The 24715-nt window shown below is 50.9% G+C and overlaps 1 protein-coding gene across 1 annotated transcript in view; it reads left to right on the plus strand.

Annotated features, from left to right (window-relative positions):
- The window catches only part of WDR27 (WD repeat domain 27), a 150689-nt gene that overhangs the window by 6582 nt on the left and 119392 nt on the right, over window positions 1-24715 (plus strand). The window contains 12 exon segments of the mRNA XM_053223181.1: window positions 4076-4200; window positions 6279-6392; window positions 7613-7664; window positions 9193-9263; window positions 11035-11152; window positions 12779-12911; window positions 14284-14387; window positions 15369-15436; window positions 15635-15755; window positions 16151-16234; window positions 21498-21576; window positions 23928-24005. Of these exon segments, the coding sequence (XP_053079156.1) occupies window positions 4076-4200; window positions 6279-6392; window positions 7613-7664; window positions 9193-9263; window positions 11035-11152; window positions 12779-12911; window positions 14284-14387; window positions 15369-15436; window positions 15635-15755; window positions 16151-16234; window positions 21498-21576; window positions 23928-24005 (1147 nt within the window).

The following is a 24715-nucleotide window of genomic DNA, read 5'->3' on the forward strand; positions in this document are numbered from 1 at the left end:
TTATTTTGATATCTGTGATTTTTTTGGACCTCTGAAAACAGGTAGGCAACTGAAGTGTTCTTTCCTTACAGAGACCGTGAGGGGAGGGAAACACATTTCAAATAGGCAAGTAACTGGTTGTTGGTTGTGGGGAGCGCAGCAGAGAAAGGCAAGGTGTCGACAGAGGACGTGGGCAGGACACGTCCACGTGGTGTCATCTCTGGGGAGGTGGCTTTTGAACTGGGGGATGAGGAGGAGCTGGACGCAAGTGAGGGCCGGTGCCGGACGGTGGCCCCGTGCCACGTGGGAGCGGCGTTGCTGGCAGAGCCGGCCGTGTGCGCACGGGCCCTCTGTGCGCGGAACCTGACCTGTCTGAAGAGCTGAGAGGGAGCCTGCGGAGTGGGAGCATGGGGACATTAGAGCTTGAGCAAACAAAGTTGAGAAGTTAGGTGAGGACCACGGTAAGGAGTGTGAACATTATGTGATTAGTGACACTGAGAATCCGTAGGACTACTCCAAATAGGTGTCAGGGGACCTTAGGCGACCGTGTACATGATAGTAGTATATGTCCGTGTGTATAAAACGCAGTTAATAGAATGGAAGACCTCACTTCATTTAATTTGTAGCGTGAGCGCAGTATCAGTGTATCACCACAGCACACACACACGTACTTCTGTGATACACACGCATGTGGTACAGACGTAGCCACACACACATACACATAAATAGTATATACATATGCTCATACATATGCAGTGCACAAACATACGTAGTGCACGCAAGCACAGTGCATGCATGAATGTACATACGCATGGCGCACCCACATAGAGCACGCACACGTATATAAACGTGTCATGCACATGCACGATACACATCGTACACAAAGCACATACACGTATAACATACACACATGCACATGTAACATACATGCATGTGCAAATAGTACATACACACCTGCACATATACACACGTAGTATTTGTACGCACATATAGCACGTACATACACACCCACACATACGTGCACATATTCGATATTTATGTAGTACCCACACATGTACATACATATGTGGCTACGCACATGTAAACCTACACACATACACCTACACAGATAGTGCACACATACATATGCATGCACACACATAGTACATAATGCATGCATATGTGTAGATACAATAGTACATACATACAGGGATGTGCATACAGGCATGCATGTATACGTATAGTGCACATATATACACTTATACGTATACATGCACACAGAGTATATGCAGACATACACAGATACACACATAGTGCATATACATTCATGCACGCAGTGCATGCTACACACTACATGCATACGTGAGCACATATGCATATGTGCACGCACACGTATATACGCAGTACATAGACCTGCATACACATACGTAGATGGACACATGTGCATATAGTACACACATAAAGCACACGCACACACATGTACGTATGTATACAGCACACACAGGTATACATGTACACATAACATGTACACGTGTGCACAGCACACACATAAGTATATAACCCATGTACATTTGTGTATATGCATACACGTACACACGTGCATACCACACATGTGAATATAGTAATAGCAACACACATGTGCCTATGTGTATAGCACGTGCACACACACGTGCGTCAGCATACAACACGCACACATGTACCTGTGTGTATAGCACACACACGTGTAGTAAGCACACACCACACATGTACCCATGTGTGCAGCACATGCTCACACATGCATGTAAGCATACAGCACACACATGTACCTGTGTATGTAAGCACACAGCACGCACACACATGTACATGTGTATCTACCATGTGCATACATGTACGTAAGTATACACATGTGTACCTGTGTGTATAGCACATACACGCACGTACATAAACACAGAGCACTCACGTACATGTACATGTTGTGTAGCACGTGCACACACATGAATGTGTGTACACAGGGCACGCACACACATCTGTGCAGTGAACCCCATGTTAGTGATTTGTTCCCCGTATGGGTCTTTGTCAATAAGTAGCCTTCCGTGTTGGAAGGGCTGTGTCCCAAGGTTTATTTTTAAGTCGCCCTTCAGAACTCCTGTACGTTTTGACACACGTGGTCCACTGCATGGACAGGGGGTCGAAGCTGGGCCCTGGGGCACAGCATTCACGCTCACACGGAGCTCAGTCTGGTGGGTGTGCCAGGGCTGCTCTTGTGTCTTCAGCTGTGGCAGTGGGACCGGAACGGGCTCGTTCTGCCCTCACTGCAGGGATGGGGGTGCGGTTCTCAGAAGCCGCAGGCTGCTGCCTGTGCCCCCGTGGCCTGGGCCGGGTGCAACGCAGCCAGGCTTGGTTTCTGCGCCCGTGGAGAAGGCAGGCTCACTTACAGTACCTTTGCGTCCAAGAGCGATTTGTGTTTGCACTTGGACTTGGGACACGGCATGTGGCCTGGGACCTTGGAGTGCTCCATCATTGGTCACTTGTCCTCAGTCTCCTTTGCTGGCTCGTTGTCACTCTCCCACCTCTTAACGTTGGCACAGGGGCTTTTCCTGTTGCCCCTCAAAAATCACTCCCTTGATGACAGCCAGGCTCTGACAGCTGCCACCTGTGCTCTCGCCGAGGCCTCGGTCCCGACTGCGGCCTCGGGTGTGAACTGCCCTGGACGCGCCCACGTGCACAGCTGATAGCTCTGAAGCTTACCTGTCCTGACCACCTTTCCCGCACCTGCCTCCCATAGCTTTCCCTGCGGCCGCTCCGGTCAGAAGTCATGGCATTGTGTCCTGTCTTCCTTCCTCGCCTCCACGTCCTCCCAACCCACGGCTTCCGTCTGCTCTCCCTTCAGAACACATGCAAAGCGTGGATGCTTCTCACACCTGCCTTCACCGTGCCCCACAGGTTCACTCACTGGCGCATTGTGCTGGCGCTTCCCGCTCCCCCCGTTCTGTCCCAGTCCTGTCCCAGGGCTCTGCTCTCAACTCCACAGCCAGGGCTCCCTGCGAAATTGGAGTCTGAGTGCATCACACCGCTGCCCAAAGCTCTCCAGGGCCTTGCCGACAAAGCTACAGGACCCCTACCTCTACCCCCAGCTTCAGGGAACAGTCCAGGCATAGTGGCCTACCCCCAGGGCCATCTCAGGATCCCTGCTGATTCTGCCACATCCAATTCTCCGGTGCCGTGGGCCCTTCTGACCACCACCCTGGACCCCAGTCCCCTTTTGTGCTTTGCTTTTTCTTACAGTGTTCACTTCCTTCTAGCACTGTATGTAATTCATTGACATATTTTGGTTATTGGTGTCTAAGTGCCCCCACCTCCTACCCCAGAGTAAGCTTTCCATGAAGGCGGGACTTGGTTTTGTTTGTTGGTCTATCCCGAGTGCCTGTAGAGATGCCAGGGGTAGCATCGGTGCCTGCTAAATACTCGTGGAGGGGACCCATGGGATTAGCCTGGCCAGACTAGAACTCCCACGTGGTGTGTGCACGGCTCCCTTTCTGTAGGCTCGGGGTCTTGCTGTTGACATGACCTTGCTGGACAGCAGGCAGCCTCAGTCCCACGGCCCAGCCCTGGTGGTGCTGAGTCCTCACTGCCCGGTGCTGGCTTGGTCGAGGGGCCCTGCTTGAAGCTGAGGGCTGGCTTGTGTCGTTGCCTTGGCCCCACAGGCCTGCCCGGAGACGTCCTCGTGGTGTGGGCAGGTCTCGGAGGCTCGGATGGGCGCCCTGTGCCTTTGCCTGTCTGGAGCGAGCCCGGGCAGCTCGCGCGGCCAGGCCTGGAGCAGGTGTGGTCACGGGGGGAGGGACGAACCGGGACCGTGGGCCATTCTGTGTGACCCTCACACGTTCGCACGTGCAGCCTTCGCAGAGGCCTGTTATCTGCAAAGGCACAGAGTCATCTTCCGATGGACGGTTCTTGCGTTCCGCATACTTCCAGAAGAACTGTTTGGACTTGATGGTTTTAGTACCGTCGAGGAGCTAACGTCATGTCAGAGTCCTTGTTACTCCGCATCACGTAGAGAGAGAGGGCTGCATGGTCGGTGATTCCCTGTGGCTCGTGGGCCACTCTGACGGCCTGACACTAACAGTGAAACTCCCTCTAGGGCTGACTCCTCGAGGGCTCGTCCTGGGCACTCTTCTGGGGAAGGCACTGTATTTGAGGCTGAGCCCGGACGACCGAGCAGCTGCGGTGTGTGCCGGGAATAAAATCTTTATGCTGGATACCGAGGTGGGTGCCGCGTCTGCCGGCGGGGCCTCCTTGGGGCCCTGCCCGCCTCTCATCGACAGTATTTTCACGTGGGCGTATTTTCGTCAGGGTGTTAGGGAAAGCGAGGGAAAACACGTCTTTGTCCTGCGCTGGGAAAAAGCCCCCTGAACCAGCTACTGCTGTTTCAGGCCAGTTAGGAAACCTGTGCACGGAATCTGGCTATCAGGGTGCTGAGTGAGGGCGCTCAGTCCGATCTCGTTTCTCTCATTTCCTTCTCCTCTGCGGACCTCTCAAAGCCCTCACAGAGTGCCGCTTTCGTTGATCTCTTTTACAAAACTTGCTTTCTTCGGGAGCTGGATGTTTCTCACTTATCTCTTCACTGGGATGGGTGTAAGGGACTGTGTCTCCCCTTCCTCTTGGTGACTTCAAGTCTCGCATCTGATTCTGAAATGGGAGCCCTGGAGGGTCAGCCAGGTGTAAGAGAGCAGGGGTGGGGCGGGAGGGGGGGGGTTGAAGGAGGCCTCTTGTTTCCTCAGGGTTACGTCTGCCAGAGACTTTGGGGACAGATCATCCAAGGCCTGGTGTTGTGTCTTGGCTGCTATTTGCCAAATGAGTGCAGTTAACAAAGCTCTTAGCCTATGAAGAGTGTTTTTGCCACACCCACTTAAAAAACGCTAGGTTATGGAGAACGTTAGGCATGAAATCTTGCTTGAGGATTAGCTGATGGCAGGCTTTCTGTGTGCTAGGCAGTTTGGGGCCCAGAGTGTCCATTTCTGCGTTCAAGTGATTTTTGGCCAAATTGTGAAATTGAGGCTCACACAAAGGGCTAGTGTTGTCGGTGAAGTCACAGGTGAGGGGACGTGTCCTAGGGTTCAGAATGGCTTTGGGGGTTGTTCGGCGATGCAGGGCTCACCGCCCTTGTGGGACGAGCCAGGAGGGCAGAGAGCCCTGTCCGTCCCGGAAGCAGAGATGCAGGACCGGAGTCAGGTGTCAACCCCGCGGGCGAGCAGGGAGGTGACGCCTGTTGGCTCCACCGGCCAGCCCACGCTGCCCTCTCCCTTCCTTAGCGGCCTGTACGAGGTGAGTGCGGGCTGCCCATGAACCTGGGGTGTGGTAGCACCGTTCCCCGAGCACTAGGGAGGGCCCGGTTTGTGAGACTTGCTCTGAGAGACTTTAAATGAGTGTGAGCACTTAAACTAACGTAAGCCATGACCATAAGTACTGAGAGGAAATGGGGTATTCTTTAGGACAGTGTCGTGTTACGGAAGTTGGAGGCAGCAGAAATGTGTATGTCCTCACGTCCAATCTGGAAGTGAGCCTGTTCTTGTGCACATCGCCACCTCGCCGTTTGTTTTGGCCCATCTGGTGACGAGAGGCAGAAGTGGCCGTGCCGCACAGGGGTCTCTGGTCGCTCTGGGAACGTCTTCTCGGTGTAAGTGCTTACTTGTTGGTCAAGTCGCTGTGTGGATACGGCTGCGTACATATTCCCCGCATGCGTGTGCGGGGACATGATCTTGTCTGACCGGATGCTGTAGGGGTTGAAGAGCAGTCCTGACCCCAGGTGCCCGGAGTCCCAGGTGAACAGCACCAGCACCTCTCGGCCACGCTATGTGATTCCGGCTTGTGACGCTGTCTTCTGGGGCTGCCTGGTTGTAACAGGCTTCAGGGGCTTAGGAGGAAGGCTAGCTTGGTAGTAGATGAACACGCTGTCCTGTGTTATCTCAAGACGCCGTCCCCACCCCTGCAGGGCTGTTCTGGGAAGTCCTGGCACTGGAGGGTGGCTTCAGGGCAGCACACGGTGTAGATGGGAAGGTGCGAGAGCCCGGCCTTCCTGCTGCCTGGCTCTGTTCTGGATCGGCCTCAGTTAGCCTTGTCTCTAAACTTGCCGTGCACATGGCCCCGGGAGGCCTCTGCTTCCTTACCTCTCAGCTCAGCCATCTGAGTTTGAACTTGTAGGTTTATATACAAGTACTTTTCACATTTGGAAAAGGGAATTGTGTAGACTTTAACAGAAACCGTTTTCTGTGAGATGTATGTAACTTCTTAACAAGAGTTGCCAGAACATTCAGTTACTGATCTTCCTTCACAAACTCTCCCAGAGCCGGTCTACACTAGCTGTGCTGGAGGGTCACTGGGGCCCCGTGACTGCAGCTGAGTTCTGTCCATGGCAAACACATATCATCATTTCAGTGTCTGAAGACAGAAGCTTTAAGGTAAGGGCATGGGCACCGGGATACTTCAGATGCTTTCTAGAAGGACTTTCTGGTTTGTGGTCCCTGCACATACACTCTTGTGTCGGCCAGGAGTGTCCCAACGTCCCCAGCTGGGCTTGGGTTACCTGCGGGCCCCTCCTCCTCAAGTCCAGGGCCTTCGGGAGCTAGAACATCAACTTTACTTCCATGTTACTTCCTAAGGGCCCAGAGCAGAAGAAGCATCTTCCGGTAGCAGAGGATTCAGTCAGAACTAAACTGAGGTTGAGAAGGAAAGAACTTAAGAAATTTTTTTTTAACGTTTTATTTATTTTTGAGACAGAGACAGAGCATGGACAGGGGAGGGGCAGAGAGAGAGGGAGACACAGAATCCGAAACAGGCTCCAGGCTCTGAGCTGTCAGCACAGAGCCCGACGCGGGGCTCGAACCCACGACCCGCGAGATCATGACCTGAGCTGAAGTCGGACGCCCAACCGACTGAGCCACCCAGGCGCCCCGAGAAGGAAAGAACTTAAAAAGCCAGCTAAGCTCCCATCAGGCTCCAAGCCAGCCGGTATTAGGTCTGTTATCTTATTGGCCAAGTGAGGACTTCTCCATGGTGACTGGAAGAAAGGTTGAGGGTAATTTAGGCACATCTGCAGAGTGACAGAGGAGAGAGACGGAAAATACTTCTGTTGTCTTCTGGAAGTTTCTGCCCCGTAGAATTGGCCTCACGGGTGCTGTTTCCCGTGCTGTGAGCAGGCCGCCTGGGCTCAGCTCCAGTCCTTCCAGCTGCTGGTGATAGATGAGCGGTGCTGTGCCTCACTTTTCCTGTCTTTAAGATGGACTTTTCCTGTCTTTAAGATGTCTCACGGGGGCTCGGAGAATGGGAGCTGATGTTTGGAGAGCATTGGAGGGTGCCCGAAAAAATAAACATGTACTTTTAGTCAGGGTATCAATTACTGTGGCCTTCACACCTCTTCTTGGCAACATCTCCAGCCTCGTCTTGGGTCTTCCCAAACCCACAGATTGTTATTTCTGGAAATGCTAGCTTTCCCCCCTGTGATTCTGACACCTTTTATGGTGTTGCTACAGTTTTATTGTTTATGTGCCTGTTTTATTACTATTTTCTCCTTTAGGTAACCGTTCACGTGAATTAATTTGTAATTGAGCAGAAGCATTAGTCCACGCTGTGTCAAATGGCAGAATTGTACCTCCTCTAAAAACCAAGTGTCTCTCCAAAGGTCTGGGACCATCACGCGGGATCACCACTGTACAGCTCAGCAGTGCTAACAGGTGACTGGACCTGCGGACAGATGTCCTGTTGGTGGGCCGCGTGCTGCTCTGTAGGCTGGACGCGCCCCATCCAGGGTCTCCGTGCCCCTCACGAGCAGCTGTGTCGCACCCGTCTGCACAGTGTAAGGATTCACTTCACAGGCACATTTCCCGAAGTTTTTAACTTAAAATTGAGCATGTGTGTGCTTTCTGGAAGCGCCATCCAGTGAGGCCTCTGCAGGAGGCATCTGCCCCACGGGCCGAGCGTGTGGTCGGGCAGAGTTTGCACGGTCCTGTGCTGCAGGCCATCCTGTGCCCTCCTCACACTGTCTGTGCACCGGTGAGTCCCCGGCATGCGTCGGCAGGTCCCTGCAGAGCGTGCCGTCCTGGCCTGCGGTGCCCTCTGCCTCCCTCCGCCTCCAGGGCTGCTGTCCCAGCACCCTGAGCGTCTCCTACTTCACATGGGGGAGGGGGCAGAGAACTAACAGAAGACGGTCCCTTTCTTGGGATGAGTCCCGTGAAAACACAGCTTAACCGACATGCAGCTGCCTTGTGATCTGGTGCAGTTTCTGCTATATTTCCCAAAGGATTCAGCATTCTTCCTGGTACCACTCATCCGTGTGTGGAACAGAATGTTTTAACAACTTGAATCCGTTTGTCAATCACAGGGACAAAGCACATCTCTTAGAATTATGTTGGAATTCTTTTCCTGAAATTAATTATGTGGAATTATTTGTCAAGAAAATAATTACAAACTTGATTTTGCATATCATTTATAGTTTATGTAGGGCATACAATGGTTAAAAAAATTTTTTTTAACATTTATTTATTTTTGAGAGACAGAGAGACAGAGCACGAGTGGGGGAGGGGCCGAGAGAGAGGGAGACACAGAATCCGAAGCAGCTCCAGGCTCCGAGCTGTCAGCCCAGGGCCCGACGCGGGGCTCGAACTCACGGACCGCGAGATCGTGACCTGAGCCGAGGTCGGACGCTCAACCGACTGAGCCATCCAGAGGCCCCGGGCATACAATGGTTTTAAATGTCCCATTTATTTTAATTCTCCTTCTGAATTCTTGACAATTTAGATTCAGAATAAGTTTTAGATTAAATGACACATGCTAGGCCACAATTTAAACAGTAGGCATCATTTAATTGGCGTTTTCCTGACTAGACCCACGAGTTTATTCCTGTTGCAAGTTTAATGCCATTTGGGCACTAGTGCTGTTGATGGTGTGGGTGTGGGGCTGCCTGGCATCGGTCGTGCGGGAGAGCTTTGAACGGACCGGTCCATTGGCTCCGACCTGGACTGGAAGCTTCTCCCCACCCCCGCCACGTCCCCCCCCCCCCCCCCCCCGCCCTTTTTCTGGTGGGCGGTGTCGCTACTTCCCTCACACACGTTCTCAGAACGTGTCTGCACTTGAGGTTTTTATTTGCTGGTGAAGAAGTTACTTCAGGATAGTTCAGACTTGACTAAAAATATGTGTAAGTAAAACCTGGATAGCTTTCAGTTTAAATATTTACAGCTCAATTTTTACGTATTCCCACTGTAGCCTCCCCGCTCCTGAGTCTCCTCGTGGATGAAAAGAGCCAGCAGTTGGTGGCAGGATGTGCAGACGGGCAGGTGAGGGGACCGCAGGCTGGAATCTCAGTTCCAAACGTGACGGTGACCGCACGAGCGTCTGCAGAGAGGTCTCTGCTCCGACGCTCGCGTGTGTTCTTTCTGGTTTGAAGACACCGTTGACCCCAGCAGCCGAGCTGTTCCTTCTGGGGTCGCGGCATCCGTGTGGGGCTCACTCGCACGCACCCACAGCCTGTGAAGAGCCAGCTTTATGGAGCTTGAAAAATTGGAAGATACTTGATCTTTTTCAGAATTTAGTTTCTCAGGTGAGCCATTCAGGTGTGCTTCCCCAAGTATGGATTCTGTTCTCTTCTTACACAGTTGCTGTGGAGAAAATTTGGGCAGGATACTGTATTAGGAAGTAACCAAACACCCCCATTCAGGCACTTCCGGTCAGCACACGTGTGGGGCTCCCCTCGCCAGGCAGTCCTCCACCACTCTGGCTGGACGGCCTGCAGTTTAATTCCGTTCTGACACTGTCTAGGTGGAGACCCACAGGTTAAGGGCTCAGGCCGTGAGACTCCACCCCCCTTCAGATGCCAGTCACAGGTGGTAGGTCCCCGGCTACTCCTGCCTGCAAATTGGAGGTTCCCACGCCCCCGCTTGGGGTTCGACTAATTTGCTAGAGAGCCTTGCGGAACTCGGGAAGCGTTTATTTACGGGTTCACCTGTCTATTAAAGGGTGTGATGGAGAACACAGACAGCAGCCAGATGGGGGGTGTAGATGGCGAGGGGGGGAGGGTCCCGCGTGTAGAGCTGGGGGTGGGGTCAGCCTCCCAGTGTGGACGCGGCCACCAGCCTGGAAGCTGGGTGTAACGGAGGCCTCGTCAAGTAGGTGCGATTGATTAACTCGTTGCCCGCTGGTGATTGAACCCAACCCAACCTCCAGGTCAGGGGCTGGACCGAAAGCTGCCAGCCTCTCATCACCTGTGGCTCCCCTGGCCACCTGCCCCCACCCTTGGGGCTTTCCAACAGGCACTTCGTTCACACAACAAAAGACACCTTTGTCCTTCTCTTCACTTGGGAAATTCCGAGGGTTTTAAAGGAGCTCTGTGTCAGGAACAGGAAATCCACATACATGGATTTCTTAGTTATAAGTCACAGTATCACGGGTGTATTTTTGGAAACGAGGAAATTTTATCTTTCTTTTTTTTTTTTAATTTTTTTTTTTAATGTTTGTTTATTTTTGAGACAGAGAGAGACAGAGCATGAACAGGGGAGGGTCAGAGAGAGAGGGAGACACAGAATCTGAAACAGGCTCCGGGCTCCGAGCTGTCAGCACAGAGCCCGATGCAGGGCACGAACCCACGGACCGCGAGATCATGACCTGGGCCGAAGTCGGAAGCTCAACCGACTGAGCCACCCAGGCGCCCCTATCTTTCTTTTTGACAAAGGTGACTGCTGTCACCTGTGTCTTTTGGCCGGGTGACACGTGGGTGTATTCGCACCTGTGTGTCCGTGCCCTTGGGCTCCGAGAGACTGGCGTGGACCGTGGGGGTCAGAGCACATCGCCCTCCTGGGCGGAGTGTTGTGAGTCAGAGGGGGCGTCTGCACCCAAGTCGGGGGGCCGAAGAAGCACCCGGAGGCTCCGCTGTGGAGGGAAGGGAGGTGTCCAAGCCGCCTCTGAGGCCACGTGCAGTGTGTCTCCCTCTCCTGACCCGTCTTTCTCCTTGGGCTCGAGCCACGCCCACCTGTGATGACGGGCTTCCGTGCGTGCGCGCGCGCGTGTGTGTGCGTGTGCGTGCGTGTGTGTGCGCCTGCTCTGCTTTCTCAGCTTTGGGTCTTCAGTTTGGTTGAAAGACATCATTATCGTTATGTGACCCGAGTTGACCTAAAGAAGAAGAGAGAGACTTTCTCCAGGAGGGTCGAGTCCAGGTTGTGCAGCCTGCCAGGTAATGCCACTCAGACCCCCGCCCCCCCACCCTGCCCCATGGGGTTCCCGCCCTGGTGCTCTCCAAGCTGATCAGCCTGCGAGGGTCCTGGGTTACGGGAGGGGGCCGGAGAGGGGGCGGGGACAAGTGGAGCGTCTGACCTCAGAGCTCCACCAGCACCGGGCGGATCTTGTGAGGGAGGATGGGGTGGGCCAGTCACCCCATCCTGTGTGCAGGGCGCTGCGGTCCGGTGACCAGGAGAGCGTGTGTTCCCCGGCCCAAGGCAGCGGCTTCCTGGCTGCTGTGGGTTGTCATGGTGCTGAGGGGTCCAGGGTGGACAGACCTACCTTCCAGAGCTGTTCCATGCCGAGCTGACTGAGCAGACTGGTGCCCTGCGTGTCCCCATCCCCCACCCTCAGCCGGCCTCCCCTGCGTGCCCACACCCCTCCCCCCCTCCCCCCGCTGCGTGACCCCATCACCTCCTGGGCCTCCTCTGTGCTCCCCTGTCCCTCATCCCCTCCCCCCCCAGGACGCCCCTGTGCGTCCCCATCCCCTTGGGCTGGCCCAGTCCCTTTGCTCTGCACTATTCTCCCTCTGCCCACAGTTGGTTCTGATGGGGGAAACAAAGGCAGAAAGACGTGATAAAGTTGAAATTCCTTATACCCTGAAGCCCACTGACAAGATACTTGAGGCCGGCAGAGGAAAATGTTTCTCCGGGAACTCCCTTTGTCTTCACGGTAGTGCTTTGCTAGAGGGAAGAACCACCTTAGCCTGGCAATAGCCAGGCCTCCAGGATCTTAAGTGGCTACTTTAGCAGACGAAAGTCCTTCTGGGGACCCCCCTAGTCTTTACCTCCCCCCGCTCCCAAGTGCATAACCTGTCACTCCTCGGGACCCCAGTGCAGCCCTTCCTGCCCTCGGGTCCCGTCCCCGTGCGTGCTTTAATAAAACCGTCCTGTTGCACGGAAGACGTCTCAAGAATCCTTTCTTGGCTGTTGGCCCTGGACCCCCACCCCCACTCCAGACCTCATCAGCCCCTACCTGGCCACACCTCCCTCCCTCACCCTCTGCGCTCGTACCTACCACAGTGTCACAACGGGAGTGGATGGTCTGTGGGGAGAGCTGTGGACTTCCCTCCTCGGTCCAGCCTGGGACTCCTGTGGGGCACGGGCAGTGCACTGACTCCCCGTCACAGCGAGTTCGGCTTTTCCCTGCTGCCCCCAAGTCTCTCACCATTCGTCCTGCTCTTTGGTGTAGCTTGTGTCTCCCCTCCCCTCCTCTGGCCTTCCCGAAGGTCAGAAATTACCTTTATTCAGTGTACCTGCTTTCTTCCCAATGCTTTACATCTTGGTTTTCATGACCTCTCGTGCAAAGGCCCATGTTTTAGCAGGTAAACCTGATCCTGCCTTAAGAACAGGGTTAAACTCTAGGTGTGCCTGACACTCCACGTTCCTTCTTTCCAGGCCTCACGTATGGGGGCTGCTCTGTATTTGTAACCTTGTTCTTTACCTCGTGTACGTCTGAGGGCCTTCCTTGACTCGTGACCTGATTACTCTAGCCCACGTGTATTTCCATCAACATCCCGTGGTGCCAACTGTTTGCCTTTAACTCGACTGACCATTTTAATCTCAGCTCAGATTATCAATAGTTCTGTTCCTAGAGGAGAATCAGCGTCCCTGTGCACACGGCCTGGAGGAAGGAGAGGACATGGAAGGAAGCCTGCCTGTCCTGGGCCTGGCTCCCTGTGACCTTTCGCCCCTGCTCAGTTCTGAGTGTGGATGGCGAGTATGATGAACTTGGCCAGTGCCATGTGAAGAAAACTTTACCAAATTAGGTTCATTTTTGAAGAACGATTAAACTAAAACCAAATTATTTTTGTCTGTTAGAATAATAATAACTGTGAAGTGTTTTTAGGACTGCATGCTTCGAGTCTTAAAGTTGGTAAACTTGGTCAATTATTTCTAAGTCTATTTAATAAAAGAAATATTAATTTTAATTTCACTCACCAAAATCTAGGCAGATCTTAAAAAAAATATTTTTAATGTTTATTCATTTTGGGGAGACAGAGTGGGGGAGGGCAGCGAGAGAGGGAGACACAGAATCTGAAGCGGGCTCCAGGCTCTGAGCTGTCAGCACAGAGCCCGACGCAGGGCTCAAACCTACGAAGCGTGGGATCATGACCTGGGCCAAAGTCGGACGCCCAACCGACTGAGCCCCCTAGGCGTCCCTAGGTAGATCTTGATTGCATAATAAGGTAAAGGAGGATATAATCGTGACTCCCTCTAAACTTCCCCCATCTGTCTGTATATCAGACACTTAAGAATGTATCATGATGGCTTTTACTGAGTGTGGAAAGGTCTAGGGACGACGGGGCCTCTGGTCTCCCTGGACAAGGGGGGTGCTCCCCTGGACGGGGAGCTGGCCGTGCTGTAGGGCCAAGTGTCCGCACAGGTGCCAGGCTGGGTGGGAACACACATCTGGCCTGTGCTTTGGTCAGGGCCAGGCCTTCCGCCCCTGGGGTGCACGTGGGGTGGCAGGGACCCACCTGCTTGGCCGCCTTCTGGACGGCCGCGGGTGTGTGTGGGCCTGAGAATGAGCCCAGAGTGAGAAAGAGACAGTCCTAGAGCCGTGTGAGGCTCCAGGGGACCGAGTGGCAGGCGGGAGAGAGGGCGTGGAGAGTCCTTCAGAGTCCAAGTCTGGCATAGCCAGAGGAGGCCTATTGGCCCTTTGTTAACGTTGACCCTGTTTGCGCATCAATGGAAGAGGAGGCAGAGCTGTGGTCGGTATCTCCTGAGCTCTGCCACGGTGGTCTGTTCCCTGTTAGCAGGGCTCCTCATCTCCAGACACCACCTGGCAGGACGCAGGTGCCACGTGGCCGCCTCGAAGGGATGGACGTGGCACCGGCTGCCACCTTGAGCTCGGAAGAAGTGATAGCCTTGCAGGTGACAGTCGAGTTGCGGTCAGGTCGTGGCCGTCTCGTCTTCACTGGACAGTGGGTTTCCAGGAAACCCGAGACCGTTGAACACCAGCCTGATCGAGTGCGGTTCTGGGTCATAAATGCCGAGAGCCGGCTGCCTGCTCAGTGGCAGCTGTGGGACGGAAGCCTGAGGGGTGAGACCGCCACGTCATTCTCTCTTTTTCTTTGAAAATTAGCCTGCCTTCTGAGAGTGCCCCGTGCCTGTGGGTTGGAAGCTCCTCTGGCTTACTCATACTTAACTTGGCGAACTTCGAATTGGAAGGCGTTTTACGTTACAAGGGTAAGGTGAAAGTTCAGGTCACCTTTGATCTAAATTTCATGTAACTTCTATTAATGTCTTCCTCTGCCACGGGAGGGTGACATCTTCAGCGTAGAAAGTCTGGTCACCAGAACGTGCAGACGAGGCGTGTTCGCCATGCGTCAGGCCACGGGCAGCTTCTGGGTCCCAAGGCCATGCTGTTAGCTCACTCCGACCTCTGGGTGGGTCTCCCTTCCCTTGGTCCTCGGTGCCCCTGTCTTCTGTGCGCAGGGCTCCGAGGGACACTTCTCAGGGCTGCCGCGCCTGTCCCGAGCTTATACCAAGGGCTTTTGAGTCCACACTGTCCATATTTCCTGCTGACGACTTGACACCTGTGACTGGACAGCCCCCCAGCTTGTCCGACTCCACGGTCTGGACTGACCTGGGGCGGCTCCCGTCTGTTCTCAGATTCTGCGGCCTCCACGCCGGGAGTTGCCCTGCCAGTAATGTGGGCGTGATTCCTGACTCCGTCCCTCCTTCCCTCCCCGAGCTTGCCCCCCTCAGGAGCCTCCTGCAGGCACAGCCCATGTCACCTGTAAGAGCAGTCTCCCTACTTTCTCCTTTAAGGCCCCTGTGTTTTGGGGACAGAGTCCGTGTTCTTAGCCTGGCCCAGCCCAGCCTCTCTCCTCGTTGGAGGTCACTGCCCGTTTCGACCGTCACTTACTTGCAGACTTTGCTTGAACCCTCCAAACCTCTGCTGACCTGAGTGCCTTCTTCTCCTCCCCCTGCTTGCCCTTGAAGGTTCACCGGAGCTCCTCTTAGATCTGGGTGTGTGTGTGTGTGCCCCTGGAATTGTGTTACCGGGGCTCGCCCCAGCTGCCCTATGCCTTCTCCGCCGGATTGAGCTGCCCCAGGGCAAGGGCTCTCGGGAGCGCACAGGCCCACGTGCGGTGGCCGTGCAGGCACGTGGGGTTCGTTCCCCCGTAAACGTTGCTTGTTTGTCTCTCTTTGCTGGAAATTAAGATTTCAGGAGCCTCAGCATTCAGGTTGCCGGATCGTGCGCAATGATGAGCAAGGCCGGCGGGCAAAAGGTGAGACCTGAAACGTGCCGTCCTCAGACCCTGCCGAGTGCATCGGTACGCGTCCTTTCCTCCACGTGGTGGAGTGTGACCTCGCGTGTGACGTTTGGCACGCGATAACTGCCCACATGACAGGAGCAGCCTTACTCTGTGTGGTTGGGGTCACGGGTGTGTGCTCACTGTTGACCGTGTGACAACTGCCCCGTGCAGGCCATCTGCTTACTGACGTCCATGTTTGGCGGTCAGATCGCCGTGTTGGAAATCCGTCTCGCGGCTCTGGTGCGGTCTCGGCAAGGTCTCGGCGCCGGAAGGAGCCTGTCGGTGCTGCCTCGGTAGGGTCTTCTCTGGTAGGATTTCCGCATGCGGCTTTCCCCGCTCAGGAGCTTACGTTCCTGTCGATTCTAAGAATTAAAAGTAAAGTTGAGTGAACGCCCAACTCCCCTGACCTGTTCGAAAGAAATTCTTGCTCATGGCATTGCTTCTGTCTTGTTTAAAAGTAAATGATTCATACTTAATTTTCAACGTAAAAGTATTTTATTTCAGGATAGCATGTAAATTATAAAAGAGCCGTTTTGTTAAGAATAGTAAAGATTATTTCTTAGAAGAAGAGGAATAAGCTTGATCGTTTCCAAAGATCGCACATCCGTGTCTACACGGGCTGATCCCTTGTGATGTCCCGACAACGTGCATTTTGCGAGTTTGTTCTCCTGGCGATCTGTCTGCCTGGTGGCTGTGTCCTGTCCACGTCTCCGCTGCACTTCAGAATTGCTGAGGAGCACAGGACCCCACCGGCGCCTCAGCGGCGGTCCGGTTAGTACCCCCTGCTCTGGGACGTGGCGCACTGACCTGCTCTGTGGATTCGTGTTTGTGCGCGTGGAAATTCGGCATTTCCTCTGTCCATCGCTGCTTCGTTTCTCTGCCTCTCGTGTATTTTTTACATGCTCTTTGTGGTAGGGAATGTGCTAGATATTTTGTTTTCCTGAATCGGGTATCATTCATAGGAATTCAAAAACAAGTGCTCTAGGGGCGCCTGGGGGGCTCAGTCGGTTAAGCGTCTGACTTGGGCTCGGGTCATGATCTCACGGTTCGTGAGTTCGAGCCCCACGTTGGGCTCTGTGCTGACAGCTTGGAGCCTGGAGCCTGCTTCGGATTCTGTCTCCCTCTCTCTCTGCCCCTCCCCTGCTCATGCTCTGTTTCTCTCTCTCTCTCTCTCTCTCTCTCTCTGTCAAAAATAAATAAAAACACTAAAAAAAAAAAAATTAAAAAAACCAAATGCTCTACCGGCCAGAACATACATGTGGATGCCCAGTTATTGATCACGGGACTGATTTTTTTCGTCTCTCTTTGCTGAAGATTGTAAAGCCATTGCCAAGCATCACATCGTTTTACCCCTGCAGACTTGAGTATGCGTTTCTAAAACACAGACGTGTGCTTAGTGGCCGTGATGCCATTATCAAAACCAACAGCGATTCTTTCGTGTCCTTTATTAATTAGCCAGCCCAGATAAGTTATTCCTCATTGTCTCAAAAATCTTTCTCATTGTATTATTATAAGCAGAAAACAAATCCGCATGTTGCTTTTTACAAAGAAGTAATTTTAAAGTTCTGTTTTAAGATGCCAGACTTCATTACATTTTCCATTTATTTTCATTGTTGAGAATCACTGACAGTGATTCTTTTTTCCCTTTTGTTGACCAACCCGGAGTCCTAATCAGTGTGGTTAAGCCGCTTGTTGACCTAATTACAAAACAACAGAGGTGCTCAGTCTGCTTGTATCTCCATCTTTGATGAGGGACCCCAGCTCCTGGAGGGGGCACGACTGCAGGTGCAGGTGCCCTCCTGCTAGGTCGTCCTGGCTCTGGCTCTGGAAGGGCGGGGGGCTGTGCTGTCATCACACCCGTGTCCCGCCGCCCCCTCCCTTGTCCACGAGACCTTCTGAAGGCCTCCACTGTTCTTAACTGTGTTGCTCTGTGGCTCCCCCAGCCCCACCCAGCCGAGTCCCTCTGGGGAAGGCGTGCACGGACTGTCACCCTCATACCTCCCCTCCCACGTGGTCACTGCAGGCCGGGTCCCCTCCTTCGGGATCTGGGATCCCCTCTGCTGGGTTTCTGAGCCGCGGCCTCCCGTTCTTCTGGCTCTGTCCCTCCCTCAGTCCGAATACCCAGCCCTGTGTCGCTTCGGGAGTAGAAGTCCGTCCATCCTTCAATGGCGGCCTCCTCAGAGAAGTTTAAATTCCTATGTAGTTATGTTAGTGAAAACCGAAAGTCTTTACTAGGCATATGTTACGGCTTTATACTTAATTGGTGCGGTAAAAGTTGTTTTTCATATTCTTTTTAAAAACATGTTCTGTTCATTTATTTCTTCTTTCTTATATTTTTCATTGTGGTAGAATATGTATAATGTAAAATTTAACATTTTAACCATTAAAAATTTTTTGTAAATATTTTATTTATTTTTTTGAGAGAGACAGAGCGTGAGCAGGGGAGGGACAGAGAGAGAGGGAGACAGAATCTGAAGCAGGCTCCAGGCTCTGAGCTGTCAGCATAGAGCCTGACATGGGGCTCGAACTCCTGAACCATGAGATCTTGACCTGAGCTGAAGTCTCACAATTAACCGACTGAGCCACCCAGGCGCCCCACATTTTAACCATTTTTAAGTGTACAGCTCATTGGCATTAAGTGCCTTCATATTGTTGCATGATGTAAAGTCTTTTACAATAATTTTATTAATACCAAAAATTATGTATATGTTTTTATTAAAATTACTTGGAAAAAAGTTGTGACAGATATTAATTAAATTGCTAATTAGTTGGAATATTAGGTTGCTTAGATAATATTCCGAAATTCTAAATACATTTTTACTCAAAGAAAATTACTTAGACTGGATGAACTCTATGTTAAGTGGCCACTGATGCTCTGTTTTTTACCTCTAAGTGTGGCCAGTTATTTTCATCACCACACATGTGACTTGGCATGTCAAAAGCATAATCTTATGGCTCCTCTGTATGGAACTCTGTTATGAAATGAGACACATAATTTCCTCTTTCTTTTATTACCTCACTCATTTCTTTAGATTTTATTCTTGTTTTATTTAGAGTACCCTTAAAAATGTTTTTTTTTTTTTCATTTTTTGCTAGTATGGATCATCTTATTCGGATGAGTCTATATGATATACCATGCTTCACAGCTAAGTGATGCGTAGAACAAAACCTTTGATAAGAACAGTCGTGTAGACAGTAAGGCTTATTACGGAGATTATAATTTCTCTGTAACCAGGGACAGGTGCAATTTCAGACAGTTGATTTTTATGACAGTTTTATGTCTTGTTTAAAAAGTATTCATATGGAGAGTTAATGCAGATGACCGATTTATAGTTGTGCTAGAATCTAAAAATTTGCATCCCTCTAGTTGCAAGAAGCATAATAGAAATAAACACATGCAATGAGCTGATATATTTTAATACTTAAAGCATTTATTAAAATAATATGCCCTTCCATAAATATGAACTTTATTCTAGTACTTTCAAGACTTTTTCATAACCAAGTACCCAAATGCATCTGTTATTTTATTATCTGATTTGGAAAATATTTTCCGTTTGCTTTGTTTTTCTCGGAGATTTTTTCTCCTTCACTTGCCACTGAGGTGGAGAGAGGTTTTCTGGGTCCCCCCTGGGAGCAGTTGTATTTCCAGGCCTTCCCCGAGGTGCCTCGTTCCCCGGGTGGGGCTCTGCCTTCGGCGAGCCGGATGCTTTTTGGGTTCCTGGTCACGTGGGTGTCATTTTAGTGATTTGCTCACTCGCTTCACTTGGTTTTTGATGGGTATATGGTCCAGGTTATCAGGCTTGAAATAGTGCCAGATACAGAACTGAGTTTCTTTGTTAAAAAACAAAACAAAACAAAACTATTTTCAAAATAATGCAATACTGTGCAAGTATCCGTTTTTTCTAAAGCTACTTTATACTGTTGTACAGAGTATTCATATTGGATACCAAGTATTAAATGTTTGTAAAAATCAATACTTCTGGCAGAATTTTATTTTGCCTGAAAGGATTTGAGATTTGTAAATATTTGTGTTAAGTTCATGCAGTGTCAGAGTTTTTATCAGTTGGCAGTGCTGTGGAAAACTTAGTAGGATAAGAAATTTCGTTGCCACTGAGGTGCACAGGTGTAGTCATGGTTAAGTGCTTTATCTTTCTTACTGCTCTATCATGTGGTAAACGAGTACCTGAGAGAAATGTGAGCTGATTTAAGATCATTGCTGTTCTTGTTTGTAGAAAAGATCTATTTGTCACAGCTTTATAGAGCGAGTTACTCCACGATGGCTGGTTTCTAGTGTGCCACGGACGGGATTTCACATAGACGGGTTCTGTGTGTGGCCTGTTTTATTACGACGTGAGCTGATGTGTTAGTCTACATGGTGTTTGGAACATGTGCTGTTGAGCACATACTGCAATTCAGTATCGTTTGAGGAATGAGAAAACGTTTTTTGTTGTTTTCTTATACTTGCAATACCCTTGATTTAACCTTCTTTGCTGGTATCGGTTGGTTTGGCATTGCGTGCGAAACCTCTTCGGTTTATAGTGAATGGCCTCCTTCCATGCATGTGAACTTTTGTGTTCTCAAGGAACTTTTTTCTCGGCATGTTACACATTTGCTACTTTTTTTCTATAATTTATTTATTTTTTATAATTTAAGTCCAAATTAGCACATGGTGCAACAGTGATTTCAGGAGTAGATTCCTTAAGCCCCTTCCCCATTTAGCCCACCCCTCCATCACACAACCCCTCCAGCACCCCTCTGTTCTCCATATTTTAGAGTCTCTTATGTTTTGCCTCCCTCTCTGTATTTGTCTTATTTTTGCTTCCCTTCCCTTATGTTCGTTCATCTGTTTTGTATCTTAAAGTCCTCATATGAGTGAAGTCATACCATTTTTGTCTTTCTGTGATTACTTTCGCTTAGCATAATACCCTCTAGTTCCATCCACGTTGCTGCAAATGGCAAGATTTCATCCTCTCTCATCGCCAAGTAATACTCCATCGTATATATAAACTACATCTTCCTTATCCATTCATCCATTGATGGACATTTGGGCTCTTGCCATACTTTAGCTATTGTTGATAGTGCTGCTGTAAACACGGGGGTGCATGTGTTCCTTCGAAACAGCACACCTGTATCCCTTGGATAAATACCTAGTAGTGCAGTTGCTGGGTTGTAGGGTAGTTCTATTTTTAGTTTTTTGAGGAACCTCCACACTGTTTTCCAGAGCGGCTGCACCAGCTGGCATTCCCACCAACAATGCAAAAGAGATCCTCTTTCTCTGCATCCTCGCCAGCATCTGTTGTTGCCTGAGTTGCTAATGTTAGCCATTCTGACAGGTGGTATCTCATGGTGGTTTTGATTTGTGTTTCCCTGATGATGAGTGCCGTTGAGCATTGTTTCATGTGTCGTTTGGCCATCCGGATGTCTTCTTTGGAGAAGTGTCTCTTCATGTCTTTTGCCCATTTCTTTACTGGATTATTTGTTTTCTGGGTGTGGCGTTTGATAAGTTGTTTATAGATTTTAGATACTAACCCTTTATCTGATTAGTCGTTTGCAAATATCTTCTCCCATTCTGTCGGTTGCCTTTTAGTTTTGCTGATGGTTTCCTTTGCTGTGCAGAAGCATTTAATTTTGATGAGGTTCCAATAGTTCATTTCTGCTTTCGTTTCCCTTGCCTCTGGAGACGTGTTGAGTAAGAAGTTCCTGCTGCCAAGATCAGAGAGGTTTTTGTCTGCTTTCTCCTCAAGGATTTTGATGGCTTCCTGTCTTACATTTAGGTCTTTCATCCATTTTGAGTTTATTTTTGTGTCTGGTATAAGAAAATGGTCTAGGTTCATTCTTCTGCATGTCGCTGTCCAGTTTTCCCAACCCCGTTTGTTGAAGAGACTGTCTTTATTCCATTGGATATTCTTTCCTGCTTTGTCAAAGATTAGTTGGCCTTACGTTTGTGGGTCCATTTCTGGTCTATTCTGTGCCATTGATCTGAGTGTCTGTTTTTGTGCCAGTAACATCTACTTTTTAAACTCGTTTCACACAGCGGTACGGAGCACCGTTCAGGACCAGCCTCTGGTTTTCCACGGCAAAGTGAGGTCATCTGGGTATGCGACCGCCCCGCAGTGAGTAACTAGGCCTGGAGAGGCGGGAAAGATGTGTGTGGAGGGCCACCCCCGGGTGCAGGGCAGGGACACGTGGACAGCAGTCAACACGAGGCCGCAGCAAGCCCCTCCTGTGTGCTCGCCATGTGCTCGCCTCTCGGGCGCCCTTTGGTCCTGATTGACGGCAGCGATGGTGCCTGGTGACCTTGTCAGGTGCCAGGACAGGGGCGGACCTGCCTGGGAGAGGGGGACGCAGGGACGGAGACCTGGCTGCCGGGGCTTTCTGGGAGCAGTAGATGCAGTGTATTCAGACCTGGTTTGGTGGGTTGGGGAGGGAGGGAGTCAATGATGACGAAATTGGGAACAACGTGGTATCTGGGGAGTTTCAAGTACAGCAGAGCCTTGAAATCCCCTTGTCTTTCCGGAATGCCGCATTTCTTGGAAGCGGACTTTGCTTTTCTGTGTGAAATGCACGTCGGCCTCTGACGTCTTCTCACCCCAAATCTTGATCTGTTCCGTGCTCTTCACATACTGAGCGGAACGGTCCTGGGGGCCCCACTCGGAACGCAGGTCAGGGCTTTGGGAGGCTCTCTGGGGTCACCCGTCCCCTGACCCGCTTATGCCATGCTCTCCCTCCCCCTCGCCCCTGGCCTCCGCGTCCATCCCTCTGCCTCAGGGCTCTCCATCGGCCCTTTCTTCCCCCTCATGCGCTTCCCTGAGGCTCACATGGGTGCTGCTTATGGGGCAGCCAGTCTTGCTTCTATCCAGGCTGCCTGGACACCATGCCCACCTCTGCCGTGATTCCCTCTCAGCCCTTGCCTGCTTTATTCTCTCTGGCACGACTGGCTAGCATGACTTCGTGCTTTACTTATTATTTATTCTTTAAACCTCTGGTCCTGGTACAGCACTTGGCACTTAGACCCTCTCACAAAGTACTGATGGATGACGGATGGACAGATGGATGGATGGATGGATGATAGATGGGTGGGTGGATGATGGATGGATGGGTAGGTGGATGGATGGATGGATTCTGGATCCTTGCCTCAACAAAATTGCACACTAGTTCATACACCATGCCTGTGGGCACCAGCTGTAGTGTGATCTGCTGTGTTCAGTGTGGACTTCTGGGGTCCCTTATATTAAGGCACGTCTTGAGTTTTCTTTCCTGTGTGGGTGCCCAGGGGGAGGAAGAGGCCAGACCACGAACAGCCCTGAGCACCAACCTGGGAGTTTGAACTTTATGGGAAAAGTACAGCATGATGTTACAGTATTTTAAATGTCAAGGATCACCTTGTCAGGATATGCGGCACGGTGACCTGTCAGAGGCAGTGGGAGGGGCAGATGGAAGGAGGCGAGCCCAGCCCGGACCGTGTCCGCCTCCCTCCTGGTGTGCTTCTTGTGCTCCGGCAGCATTCTGGCTCCTTCTCACATGTTCCCTGCTGGTCCCCGCTCAGTGGTCTCTTACCCTTTGTTCTCTTTTCTCCCATCCTCAAGTGACTGGCATCCTCCCTCCTCCGGGCCCCAGGGGACTTTCAGATCCTGTGGCAGTGCAGAGCCTCTGGCGGTGGCCCGGGGCCAGGCCACCCCCTCATGCCCCTTGGTCTGATGGCTCCGGGCACGGCCCGAAGCCAAGCCTGCTACTGACACTGCAAGGCTTGGATGCGGGTGTGGGATGGGGGTGTGGCTGTCCCTCGTCTGTCCCCGGAGCTCAGCACCATGTGCCCCAGCATCTCTGGGAGCTTGTTTCTTCATCTTAAAAACCATCTTAAAAACAGGTGCCTGTTCAGCCACCGCCAGCATTTAATCTAATTCTGTTCAAGAGAGAATTCAGTGTGACTTGCCAGGAATTTCTCTTCTGTCTCTGAGTAGGTTTGCAAAATAATGTTCACAAGTGAAGTTTCGTTTCTGTTATGATTATATAAATTTATTCTCCAAAAGGAAACAATATCATAAGAATCATGTTTTGTATTCACTTTAAGGGGATTCTGACTTTGGGAGCAGTTTTTTGATTTATACATCTTTCACACACACCTCACAAAATGGGACCAATAGATAATTTGCGGTGTGATCTTTACACAGAAATGGTTATCTTAGTGTTTTTCTAGTAGTCAAAATTTGTAAGTGAGTAGCTCAGTATTATCCAGAATTTTTATGTCCAGATATATTTTCAGCAGTGCAATAGCCAGTGTAGATATATAATTGAAACAATAGCTGTTACAATTAGAGTAAGTGAGTGTTCGCTTTATCACTAGTTGGGACACTGAAAACGTCTATATGTTTATATGTTCTGTATGTTTTGCTGCAAAATACAGGTCTCTTAAGAAGCTTGGAGCTGTCATCTTTGAGATGACGTAAGAGTTTTCTTTACACAGCGTCACTATGTTTTCACCCAAGACCAACACCAGGAATAACGGTGACAGCCCTTCACGCCGCAGGAGCAGTCACAGGTGGTGCGTCATGAACTTGCCTTTCAAGGTAGATGTAGCATACTTTGGGGAGGCCCTTTAAATACTGTCAGTGAATTTGTTTCAAACAGGTGTCCAACCTTGGGAGTACCAGATGTGTACATGGCCCACGTATACACAGCGTGTGCACGTTATTCGTATATGTATGTCCTTTTCCTCAGATTCAGTTCTTCCGTATTCATTTTTCAGACAGGCTGCTATTTTTACCGTCTTGACAACTTGGCAATATTTTTTTCTTTCTTTAAATCCAAGTTAGTTAACATATAGTGTGATAATGGTTTCAGGGGTAGAACCCAGTGATTCACCACCTACACACGACACCCAGTGCGCATCCCAGCAAGTGCCCTCCTCAGTGCCCATCACCCACCTACACCATCTCCCCCCACCTCCCCTCCAGTGACCCTCAGTCTTCAGAGTCTCTCTTGCGGTTTGCCTCCCTCTCTGTATTTATCTTATTTTTCCTTCCCTTTCCCTATGTTCATCTGTTTTGTTTCTTAAATTCCACACGTGAGTGAAATCATATGGTATTTGTCTCTTTCTGACGGACTCATTTTGCTGAACACGATACCCTCTGGTTCCATCCATGTTTGCTGCAAATGGCAACACTTCCTTCTTTTTGATCGCTGAGTCATAACCCATCGTGTGTATACAAACCGCTTCTTTATCCATTTGTCAGTCAGTGGACATTTGGGCTC

Source organism: Acinonyx jubatus, chromosome B2, assembly GCF_027475565.1.
Source record: "Acinonyx jubatus isolate Ajub_Pintada_27869175 chromosome B2, VMU_Ajub_asm_v1.0, whole genome shotgun sequence".
Taxonomy (NCBI): Eukaryota; Metazoa; Chordata; class Mammalia; order Carnivora; family Felidae; genus Acinonyx; species Acinonyx jubatus.